This window comes from Corvus brachyrhynchos, unplaced genomic scaffold (genome assembly GCF_000691975.1).
Source record: "Corvus brachyrhynchos isolate BGI_N302 unplaced genomic scaffold, ASM69197v1 scaffold80, whole genome shotgun sequence".
NCBI lineage: Eukaryota > Metazoa > Chordata > Aves > Passeriformes > Corvidae > Corvus > Corvus brachyrhynchos.
The window spans coordinates 8,157,300-8,169,527 of NW_008236769.1; the positions used below are offsets into that span (position 1 = coordinate 8,157,300).

At 37.9% G+C, this 12,228-nt stretch overlaps 1 protein-coding gene and 1 long non-coding RNA gene across 9 annotated transcripts in view; both read right to left on the reverse strand.

Annotated features, from left to right (window-relative positions):
- PPP2R2C (protein phosphatase 2 regulatory subunit Bgamma) overlaps positions 1–12,228 on the reverse strand; it is a 210,605-nt gene that overhangs the window by 49,344 nt on the left and 149,033 nt on the right. For all 8 annotated transcript variants that reach the window (XM_017727664.1, XM_008645057.2, XM_017727665.1 and 5 more), the window contains 3 exons: positions 7,039–7,136; positions 6,288–6,453; positions 1,966–2,078 (listed from right to left, as the gene is read on the reverse strand). In XM_017727664.1, coding sequence (XP_017583153.1) covers positions 1,966–2,078; positions 6,288–6,453; positions 7,039–7,136 — 377 coding nt within the window. The remainder of the gene's footprint in view (positions 1–1,965; positions 2,079–6,287; positions 6,454–7,038; positions 7,137–12,228) is intronic.
- LOC108445058 lies at positions 2,281–6,281 on the reverse strand. The gene is made up of 2 exons (XR_001859802.1): positions 5,319–6,281; positions 2,281–3,815 (listed from the first exon to the last, which is right to left on the reverse strand). It is a non-coding gene; the product is annotated as an uncharacterized LOC108445058 (long non-coding RNA).

Consider the following 12,228-nt stretch of genomic DNA (forward strand, 5'->3'; position numbering starts at 1 on the left):
CTGGCAGCTGCCACAGGACAGGTCAGTCCCACTGCAGGAGCTACTGTCTCACACACACAGGAGGCTCCGGCAAGCAGTGAAGCACTAGTATTTTGCTTTTGCTAAAGGGTTTGCCATTAGCTGTAGATCATTTAACTGTATTTGTTTTGCTACTTGATATCTCTCTTTGAAAAAACTCAAGTGGTGAAAAGGCTATAATCTCAGCGAAACACAATAAACAGTCTTGCAAAACAAAGCCAACATGACACACTGTACATACACATGTACCCCTGAAAAGCCAATATCACAGATTATCACTTGTCAGTGTGCCCTCATTATTTCCCTGTGTCATTTGAAAGTCATGCTTCAATAAGTAGACACTCAATTTATTCACTATCAATAAAGCATTAAACACTATAAGCTGTGGTCCATGACTGGGACTATTTGATGTTGTTGAACATGCATCAGAAATATCATACATCAATCCACAAGGTAGTTTAAAGAGGAATACAGAGTAGTTAAAGATCTGAGTTTCACTTTCTACTAAAGGAACAAAACAAAATTCAACCTTTAAATTACAGAATATCTCAAGTTGGAAGGGACCCACAAGGATCATGGAGTTCAACTCCCACCCTAAACAGCACCGTCCCCAAGAATCACACCTCGTGCCTGAGAGCATTGTCCAAACGCTTCTTGAACTCTGTCAGGCTTGATGCTGTGGCCACTCCCCTGGGGAGCCTGTTCCAGTGCCCAACCACCCTGTGGGTGAAGAACCTTTTTCCAATATCCAACCTAAACCTCCCCTGACACAACTTCAGGCCATTCCCTTGGGTCCTGGCCCTGTCACCCCAGAGAAAAGGTCAGTGCTCGCCCCTCCTCTTCTCCTCAAGAGGATGCTGAATTCTCAGACTATAAGCAATCTGGAATAATTTTGTTTGCCTAATCATACAGAATAGGTAAATATTCCATTAATGTAGTCATCTTTACACTTTGGAAGCTTTTTTTCCCAATAGACAATATTGGCTTGTTTTGGAGATGGAGGTTATTTGTTTATTTTCAATAATAAAGACATTCTAGTGTTTATACAACATAGCCTTCCAGTTCTAACCTTTAGCCACTTCCTTTGCCACAACATCTGGAGTGAATTCAGCCAAAAAAGTCTGAGAGCAAAAATTTACATTACTGTGTAGATGATGGATCTCTTCTCCCAAGAAACAAGTGACAGGAGAAAAGAAAATGGCTTCAAGTTGCACTGGGAAGGTTTATATTGGATATTAGGAAAGATTTGTTCACCAAAATTTTTGTCAAGCACTGTAAGGGGCTTCCCTGGGAAGTGGTTGAGTCACTATACCAGGAGGTATTTAAAAGATGTCTAGAAGCAGCACCTGGGGACACGGTTTACTGAATATGGTAGTGGTGGGCTAATGGTGGGACTTGATAATCTTAAAGGTCTTTTCCAAACTAAACAGTTCTATGATCACACATGCTTATATGAGTTCCATGACTGCATCTTTTCAGCAATGCAGAATCTCAGGTTCACCAGAGCACAGATTACTGCAAATCCCATTCTTAAAATAATTTTTTATAAAACTGAAAAAGAGATGAAACTGAAATTTGGTGTACTGTCTTTAACTCAGTTGCTCTGAATGTGGCAAGAACCCTATTCAAAATTAATTACAAGTAAAATGCCTCCAGCAAACCAGGTTAAAAAACCTTTTATGAAAGCACATTAAATCACACTAAGAGAATTTTATCAGGAACAATAAAACCAACAGGAACTCTCAAAAATATTTGGTCAGTATATCATACAGCATTTGTGACCTGAAAATATACGGCAGATTCAACAGAGTTATCAGTCAGCTAAAGCTTCAGTAAGAATAATCACACAAATGACTAGCATTAGGTACATATTTAAATCCTTTACTGAGTTAGCACTACCTTTTTCATACAGAAACAACTAAATTTTGGATGTGGACAGAAGCTTACCTGCAGTGATGTTACTGTAGAAAGATCTTTAAGCTTTCCTTCTTCATCTTTTAAGTTGTACCCCTCTGGTCTCTTATCTCTTTCAGTAATTTTCCACAATTTGATTGTTTTATCTTTAGAAGAAAAGACAAGTAACTGTCAGCATAGAAATTCTGAATGCAGTTACTCACCTTTCACAATATATTCCTTAAAGAAGTTTTTACATCTTGGTTTAGACAGGTCCTGTGCTGAAATAGTCTGGGTCACTTCATTCTGCACATCCAGAAAATGTTGCCAACAGACAAAATACTCATAAAGCACATCCCATATACTCACAGCGAGTCAGGGGTTCCTGGCAGCTGACAGACTGTGCAGAGCATGTAGAACACATGCTGCTTGTGTATCCAACCTGGCAGTTTGCAGGTGGAAAAACCCAAACTACTCCATGTTCACTGCTGAAGCTCAGTTTAACAATTTGACTTAGCAAGGAAATAATCTCAGTATTAAAACCGGTTTGGCATTAATGCCAGTTTGCTAGGTTATAAACAGCACAAGAACAGCATGGAGTACACAGCCAGACCAATGATGCCTTTCTGGTCCAATGTGGGAACGGGCAGTGGTGCATTGGTGTAACATCAGGAGCCCCTGCAAATGAAAGGCTGTGAAAAACGAGGCATTTCTCCCTCCTAATGGGAAGCAGCTGAGAAATAACTGAGGGAAAGTTAAAAAACCCCAACCAAGCAAAGAGAAATGTGTTGCAATGACAAGAGAGAGAAGTAAGGAGAAAAAATATATTAATCTTGCATGGAATGGAATAAAATCTAGACTCTTCCTTTTTCATGATGGGTGAAGCATATGATGAAAGAGTAATGGCGTCTCTCAGTTAGCAAAGTGCCTCTGAATCCAACAGACATGTTTTAAACATTTCACACTGTGTTTGTCTTTGGGTTTGGTTTTTTTTTTGTAGAAGCTGAAGCTGCAGATTTCCTAATGCTGATTGTCCACTCCCACTGTGATCGATCTCCTAACCTGCCAACTCTTAACGCTTCCTAGACTGAAAATCAATGCCAACTCTTCTCCTGCAAAAAATCTGTCCCTGAGATTCTGATGGTTGTTTTGCTCATCTGCTTGTGGAGCAGCCAAAGTCTTTCCAAAGCTTCTGCCCTTCAGCTGCCACCACTGATTTATTAACCCCAGTTGCTGCATCGTTTCTGATTTTATCCCACTTTCTTCCTTTACCCTTCTTTCCCCAAGTACACAGCAGAGCATAATCATTTCCCCAGTGTGGCTGATCCAAATACTCCTTTCAAATGCTAGTACAAATCACTTTAAAGACAGGATATATGAAAACATGAATTGATTTGCATTTCTTTAGCAAGTTTAACTTTGAACTTTTTTGTTTCAAAATCAGTCCCTCCCTTACTCATTTTTTTACGATTATGCATTTCTTAACGATATTGATATGCTAATACACAAGCAAAAAAAAAAATCAGAATACAATTACAATCAATCTCCAGAACAAGAGGTTAGTTTAATCTGCAACTAAAAAGCTCCATTTAAATATTCAATAAATTTCACTTGTATTGTATATCATGTTAATTAATTATGAAAAATACACATAGGTCATGTCATGCACTTGGATTTTTTGTTACATTTAAAATAGTCAAAAAAATTATAAATATAGCATTGTAAAATGAATTATAAGAAAAAACACAAACAATTTTCCGTTGTTAGACTTGACTGCTACTAATAAATCTATCCCTTTCCTGAGTGAAAACTATTTTATTAGCAGTTAAGGATATCATGTGTTGGTTTTCTTCTCTTTCATCCACTTCTGGACTTTAAATACTCCTTAGAAGTTTTAAGCATGCCTATATTTTGAAAAATATAAAAAGAATAGAAACATTGCTGTGAGGTTAAGCATTCCGTCTCAAGGGTGTTGTGAAGTTAAAATTAATTAACGTCTGGTAAGCATTCTGAAATCCTCAGATGAAAGGATCTGTATGGGCCAAATTCTGATCTATCCTATGGAGGTCACATTGAAAGTGGCCCAAATGTATTCTGGTACAGAAGACACCAATGAATCAGAATAAGTTATTATTATTATACTACAAAATCAGTTCAGTTTACAGTGCAAACTACAAATTTGCTAACTGCAAGCACTGTAAATCCACAGTGGGATTTGAAAGCCTTGGTGATTTCCTTCCGTCTCCTAAAGGCTCCATTAATTAGGATGCCACAATCAAAGCTTAGCTGATAATTTGTTGATAACGTGGACTGGAAAGGAACCAAGATTGCAGAAACAACTGCAGAATCAACTTCAGACAAAAGTCCTCCTTGGAATGACAGAAACAGATTTGGGCAGTTGCAGACCTTCCAAGTCTCATATATTGAGGGTTAGATTTAGCCTGACCCTCCCCTCAAGTTCCTGAACAGCAGGATGCTCCCTCCAGCACATTCAGTGGGCACTGTCCACCTGAGCATGCGGAAGGAAAGGATGCTGTTTCACAAGTCTCATTTTTCTGCAAAAAACCATGCATTAGATTCTAAATTACCAGAGAGCAAAATATCAAAGATTGCATTAAAATAGCAGGCTCAGAATTTAGTAAACAAAGATCAGTACTCAAGATATTTCTACAATCTGTCCAATATGAGGATGTATGGCAGGTAATGCCTTCAAGTTAGGAAACATGCTATTATCCTTTTTTATAGGCATGGAGTTGATATACATTGTCAAAGGCTTCTCCCAGGTAATCTGTAAGACAGTGCATAATTCAACATGGGCTGTTGGTACCTGAAGTTAAAACCACCTTTAAGAATATGCCAGGAGGTGAATATTCAGACTTCAACCCTGCTGTGCCAGGAAGCGAGGAATCCTCCTTGGCACACACAAATGTTTTGCAATTCAAAGCCAAAATCCAAAGCCTTTGCCAATGGAACCATTTCTGTTCTCCTCACCATAAATAGTCTGCTGGGATGCCCCAGAACTAAGGGAGAAAAACAAAGTACTTTTCCAGGTCCTAGGCTTCACTGTTGGTTGAAACTGGATTAACCACAGCAGCACTAGGACTGATTCTCTTGTTCTTTCTCCCCTCTCATGACGGTATGAACGAGAAAACTCACATCATGGTCTATTATCTATAACTCTAAAAGCTGAAAATCTGAGGACTTGGCTGTACTCCTCTGTGTTTCTAAAAACAAACTTTAAAATTAAGAGAGAGGTTTAGTTTTAATAATCTACTTTTGTATCACATGCTTGGAAGAAGCCATTCTTAGTTATCTGAAGAAGGAGGGGTATTTTGACCAAGGGAAAAGAGTAGAAATAAACTCCCAAACTTCATAAGGTGACTAATCATTAAATTAGCATAAATCACCTGTCTGTAACAGATGTTTCATTCCAAATAACCAACAGTGCCCTGAAAAAGTCAAAGATAACTTTAAGTAGAACAAACTACAAAATATTAAAAAATTACTGTCTACTTTGAATTAATGTAAACATTATTTAATGCTATATATTTTAACGTGAAGCAATCGCTTTGCCCTAAAGTGTCAATTCACAAAGATGAGATGACACTATGTTTTATCAGCAATTCCCAGTTACCCTCAAACTTCTACAACAAAAAAGTCTTTTCTGATTACCTTTAGATCTAAAATTTAAAACCAGGTATTTTATCTCATGCATCATCTGCAGTAATAAAGTTTGTAGGTGTCTCAATGCTTCCTAAATGACACTGTGCATGTTAGGTTACACTCAGTTTTGACCTGAATTTCACATCTGAATATCCCCTCCTAGTAATAACACTGCCTTCTTTATTCAATAGGCCTTAGACATGCTAGAAATGAGTCAGTATGAATATCCTATTATTATTCCTACTGTCTTCCCAAGATTTGTGTACCTCTTTAAAACTTAAATAAACTATTACGATAATGAGTGAAAAGAAAAAGAAATTAATCTGTCACCTACATTCATTTACACATCTACAAATAATAAAAGTTATTACAAATACAGCAGAAAAAATTCTAAATTTCCCATGAAACACAAGCTGCTGAATAAGGTGATGCCTTTGTCACAAGATCTATTTCAGAATAGCACTGCATATTAATAGAAAAATGGATAGCTCTCTAAATGTCTATGAATAATCAATCAAAAAACCCTCATGATTCTATGAATAAAATATACAAACAACAGATATCAGAAGCAGTATGACAGTCTTGGTAAACTCTGAAAGAGGAAATTACTAAAACAGTAGATTAAAATGAGCAAATATATACTGTCAGCACTAGAACACATAGAGCAAATACTGCAAATACTGATATGTCCTGCATACTCTCATCAATCTCACCATTTGTTGATAGAAGTGAGTGAGCTGCATTTTGCTGTGGTAACCACTTGATCTTGTTTATTTTTTCTTCAATCTCCAAGCTCTTCAAATAATCAAATTCAGGTTCATGGCTCTGGAAAGTGCTGTAAACATTGTACTCCCCCTGATTGTAAGGCTCATTTTTACTCTATGGAGAATAAAACAAAATGTTGTTTATGACAGCAATATATCTTTATCTCTTAGGAAAGGTGTATAAGCAGCCTTACAAATATAAAAATATTGAAAATGTAATTTAATTTCTCACTTAAAACGTTATATTGACAGATTTGTTTCAACACGAATGAAATTTCCTGTGAGTATTGAAACATTTAATAATAGAATTTTTGAAGAAATGTCAACTATTCAGGAAAGATTTCTACACAAGACACTGCAGATGGATGGAATTTACAAGTGGAACATAAAGGTAAGCGAAGGTATTGTTTAAAATGGAATGGCACCATCAGGCAAAAGCTATTAAAACAAAGCAAAGTAAAACAAAAATAACCTCTTTTTTTTTCTTATATTGGAATTTTGGAGCTTCGAATCATTTTTGTTTGGGACAGCAAACTTAAGAGTTAAAAATCCTTACCCTTTTTCATTTTCTCTCTAAACAGGTGGTGCTCTGTTTTACTGAATCTTGAGATTATAAACAAGTTTGTTAATTCAATTCAAGTATTAAAAATTAAGCCAGGTTTTATCAGGCTATTAAGGACTACACTGGTGACTCACATACCTCAGGTTCCCTTTGGAATATAACAACTCGACCCCCCTTGTCACCAGTAGCCAGCAGTTCTCCAGTGTGGTTGAACTCAACTGTAGAAATAATATCAGCTGGAGGAAGAAAGAAAAAAGGCAGATTTTAGACTGCTGCTACAACACAAAGTCACTAGAAATATCAGGCACTCCACAAAAAAATGCAACAAATGAGGGATTTGAAGGAATACAAATGAATTCACTAACACAAACAGGCTGCATGCCGTTACAATCTAAGGTAGCTACACAATGAAACAAGTGCAAACAGTAACGAGGCAAATTTGTGTTTCCAGCACATCTGCAGCGTGGGGGAGGAGAAGCTCTCTGGAGAGGTTATGCTTCAAGAAGAGCCATCTTGGGTGGCTATAAAGCTTATTTCAGTATTGGCAAAGAACAAAACTGGCCTCCTACTATATGCTCTAGCAAGGACAAATATAACATCAGTTCTCTTGCATGTATTATTTATTCTACAACCTTTCTGGTGATTTTAACATAACCCCCTAGCATGAGTTTTCTCAAATATATATTTGAGTCAAGAGTGCAAAAGCAAAGTACATGCAGCCTGTCCTACCACCGAGGAATGAAGGCGAAACCAGAACTGTTCACTGTGAAGTGCTGGCAAGAGCCCATTCTAACCACTGTTTTCAGAAAATCCTTTCAGCACCGTAAAAATGTGTCATCAGAAGAAAAAAAGAATCTCAGTCTCTCTTTTCTGAATTCTCAGCTGCTTTTCCCTAAGCAATTTCATCAGTTTAAACAAGAAACCTCATCAAAACCTGAGGCCAGTCTTAAGCACATATTACTACACATGAGCATGAGAGGGAGAAAGAGGCTGTAGGAGCTAAAGAACTGGTTCTTCTGTTTGAATGACAGTACATGCTAGAATCATAATCCGCAGTTAATCCTACACTATTAGCATAATTTAAATTAAAATGCCTAGTGCAATAGTAAATTAAGAAACCATCATCTATACAATCACAGGCAAATGCAGGGTATTACCCAGAGATTGCATGTATGAATCCTCTTAATGATCAGTATTCACTCATCAGAAACATGGGCCAGATTTTAGAAGCGTCAGTAGTTAGGAGCTCCCCTTTAGGCATGAAAAGCTGCAGTTCCCAAACACGTTCATCATCCATCAGTTTATAGTGAGAACAATGAAGTGACAGTGGGCTAAGCTCTTTTGAAAACCTAGCCCCAAATGAGTTCACAAAAATTCAAAGGAATTGAAATAACAAGTGGATGTACCATTTACTTGATACATTTTATGAATTGAAAACATCTGTTCCTATTATTCTTTTAATAAACTAGCAGTTTGGTGTTAGACAGCTTCTGTTGCCAGTAGCTCTCATCAGCAACACAGCCATCCAAAAGCCAGATTCTTACTCAAATATTATAAACTATTTACCATCTAAAAAGGAAAACTTTGCCCCAACCACAGTAAAGGAAAATATCTTTTCATTTTTTAAACAAATCTTCCCCATCAAATTCTTCTAAATCAAACCAGCATTCCTCCTTTATTTCCTCCACTACTCCATATATAAAGGAAGAAAGAGGAACCATAAATGGATATGCTGACTTTGAGAAAAATGGCACAGAGTATTTTGGGTCTGAACCCAAACGTAATGGCATTTGATTTTTATGTGGACTTACACAGACTGCATATTTCATAGGTAATAACTACAAAAGCCTGAGCCTCTCTAAGGTATAGGAAAAGGAGAGAGACTCTGGTTATGTTTTATGATGCTCTGGGGCTTGGGATGGGTGGAGTTTGACCTCAAAAAAAAAGTTTTTTTTTTTTAAACCTAAAAATCTAATCAACTTTTCTGGCATGTGAGGTTCATTCATACTGCTTCCAGTGGAAGAATACTTCTTGGCTATTTTCCCCTTAACCTGAAGAGTTTGTACAGATAGGAGGTGTGGTCATCTGCTTATAAAATGATACATGCATGATTTTACTCATTCAAAGCTGTATTTCACCCCAATCACACAGGCACAACTGCAGAAGCCTCATACTGACACTCCTTTTAAACTGAGCCTTATCTTAAGCATGCAATGGGCAAGAAGGGTAAATGCAGAGGGAGGAATGTAATATTTAAATATGTGTGTATGCATGTGTATGAGTCATGTACCTAAGACTTTCCGAACAGGTCACAAAAGAGTTAAGATGAAGTAACTGCAAAAGGATGAATGGCATTTGAACTTATATGTGTGAATACACTTGCTCTTGGCCTGGAATACCTCCACAACATCACAAAATTCTCTTCAGTGACAGTGGTCATAAAACATACTGCACTTTACAGAGGGCACCAGTCAATGCCCAGTAAAGTCCACAGCAGTATTTGCACAGCCTTCAATAATAACTGAGCCAGATTGAAATAAAACAGCTCTGCATTTTCTTACTATATCGCATTTGTCCTCAGTTAAATGATTATTGTTTAAAGAAAAGGACTGTGGCCAGTGTGTAACAATGTTGTTCTGAGGCAAAATTCTGACCCCCTCCCAAGGTGTTTCTTCCAGATACATCTCTCCTACCTATTAGAAAAACTAATCCTGAGCTGGAAACTACCTATCATTTTCAAATTAACTTGTTCTGAAAAAGAGCAGATCCGATATTATGACCTTAGAGGCTATGTAGCTTGTTGGTAAAAAATTATCCTTGAATTGGAAGATCAGTTTTATTGATCCTGTCAATAACAGCTGAAAACAACAGCTATCTGTCCCCTGAGCACACACCACCACCCACCACCCCCAAACGTTTCTTACAGAGGATTAGCCAGGCTGGATCCTCCTAAAACAGAGGAGGTAAGGACAGAATCAATCAACAAAGCTCTTCATACTCTGCTGCAGGACATTCCCCATAGTACTTATTAATGCTATAGCAACATCAGCCACTGCTGTCCCAATCCTACAGACTCTCCCACTCCAGAATGGCCCCTGAGCACACAGAGCAATTAATTCAGAGATTTCACCCTCTCCAGGATATATAAATGCACCACAATGGAAAAGCTGATGAATTTGCATGTACAGTAAGCCCTTGGCAAGGGATGGCGGAGATGAAAGACTCCTTCCAGCCTTCTCCTACACTACACCTTCCATATCTCTGCCTTTCCACTAACGATTAGGATTATCACAGACAGAGATAATTTACCTATTAAGAATAATTATGAGTAACCTCATTGCCAAACGCTTATAATCAAACTGTAAATCCCATCTTTTCTCCAACATTAATATTCCTACTCCACTTGTAAATTTTTCATTTTGTCTATGCAGAAATGTATATAAATTTGGATTTAAAAGTCAAGATAATCAGTATTTTCCCTCAATATACACATGCTGACTGAGAAAAGCAAACCCAAAACTTTCAAAAGACGAAAATACAGGCATAAACACCTGATTATCTCGTCCACATCCAGCCACAGCAAATTGTTCCAGTACGTACAATGCACTACAGACTTGAATCCTGAGACTTATTTTACATATTCACAGAAAGATATCACTTACTCTACACAGGAAGATATCACACTACTTTACAGCTTAAACTGTCAAGAAGCTTTTCCTGATCCAGCCTGAAGTATTTAATTCACTGACTCCTAGTCACCCTTGCCCTTTCATACCTCACTAATTCCTCTGCAGCTTCACAATTTACACTCCTTAAATGTTCTTAATGGCTATGCTGTTAAAGGCTGCTGCCTAGGTAGATATATTTCGTTTTTGTGATAGATCTAAGTCCATCACTGTACATCTGGGCACATCAAGATAATTCAAGCTGATTGTACTGTCCTTTCCACAACTTCATGAGTGTTCCAGCAAGGATGCAGGCAAACAAACCCTACAGCAGCCCTCCCTCAGGCTGAGTGCAGGGATGAAACAGAGCCCAGGTTAATTTTGGCCTTATTTCACACCATTACATACTTTTCTATGTTCACCTTCTAGTCTTTTACAGCTTAATTTAAAGGAATAAGCTATTAAAAACCATACAGAACACAAACAGGTCCAAATACCTCTACAGTAAATTAGAAAAGCCTTATCTATATAATCAATCTTCCCATCATTTTGGGGCACTCCAGCATAACGGCATGCAATTTTCCACCTAATATGCACTCAGTGAAGCTAAGTCTGAACACACTTACACATCTTCATATAGTCTTTTGATCAGAAACTTCAAGCAACTCTGTGGAAAGTTCAACTGTAATTTTCATGTGTTATTTTTACTAAGAATTTCTACCTTTCTGGAACCTTTCATCTGAAGACCCTGGTATATTTTGTTTTGCTTCAGAAGATCAGAAAAGCAAATAAAGTTTTGTAATTATTTCGTCCAGCACAGAAATGCAACTTTTTGAACAGCACAGCAAGTTTCGCGGGCAAACATCATGCAACAGTACAGGGAAAAAAAGATCAGAGAATATGATATTCAACTGAATTCCAGGGTAATCCTGATAGAGAATTAAAGGACTTGGAATGGACCAGAACACTGGAATTAACAACAGTAGTCTTCTCTAAAAAAAGCTGTGAAATCCTACCAGTCAGAACAGGTCAGAACTTCTCATTAATATCACACCCACCATAGTCAGCACAGCAACACTGCCAGCCTGAACTGACTGAATCAGCATCTGGGTCAGGTTTTTGTTGTGTGTGTTCCCAGTGGCTAGCAGGCAATCTTGTAGTCTACGTTATTTCAACCAAGTTCTGACCTGGCCTAACCTTGGTTTGTGAAATCCAATAAGATCACAGCACAATCTGGCATGGCTGCAAGCAATGTTCAGTCATACTGATACAGAAGTCCCTGAGGAGCACAATCTGGAAGAAACAACAAAGAAGCCTGCAACAAAGAGAACCATAAAACAAAAGGACAAATGGCAAATAAAAGAGGAGCAGCATTACAGTATCTGGAATAAAGGGAAGGCCAATACAAAGAGCCGTGATGTCAGAATTTAGTCTAGACTAAGTGTTAGGGACCGAGTCCGGAGAGCTGGCCGGATAAACGACACGTACACCAATAAGATTAAGCATCGTTCTCCCTTTATTGTTCAACTATGCGAGCTTTTATCTGCTTTTGCAAAGATTCACGCCCAGTCCCTCTAGACGGCCTCCAATCAGTGGGGGAGCCGACCAGTGCATAACTTTGCCAAGGACTTTCAGGGCTGCCTGCAGCCAGGTGGTGTCAGGG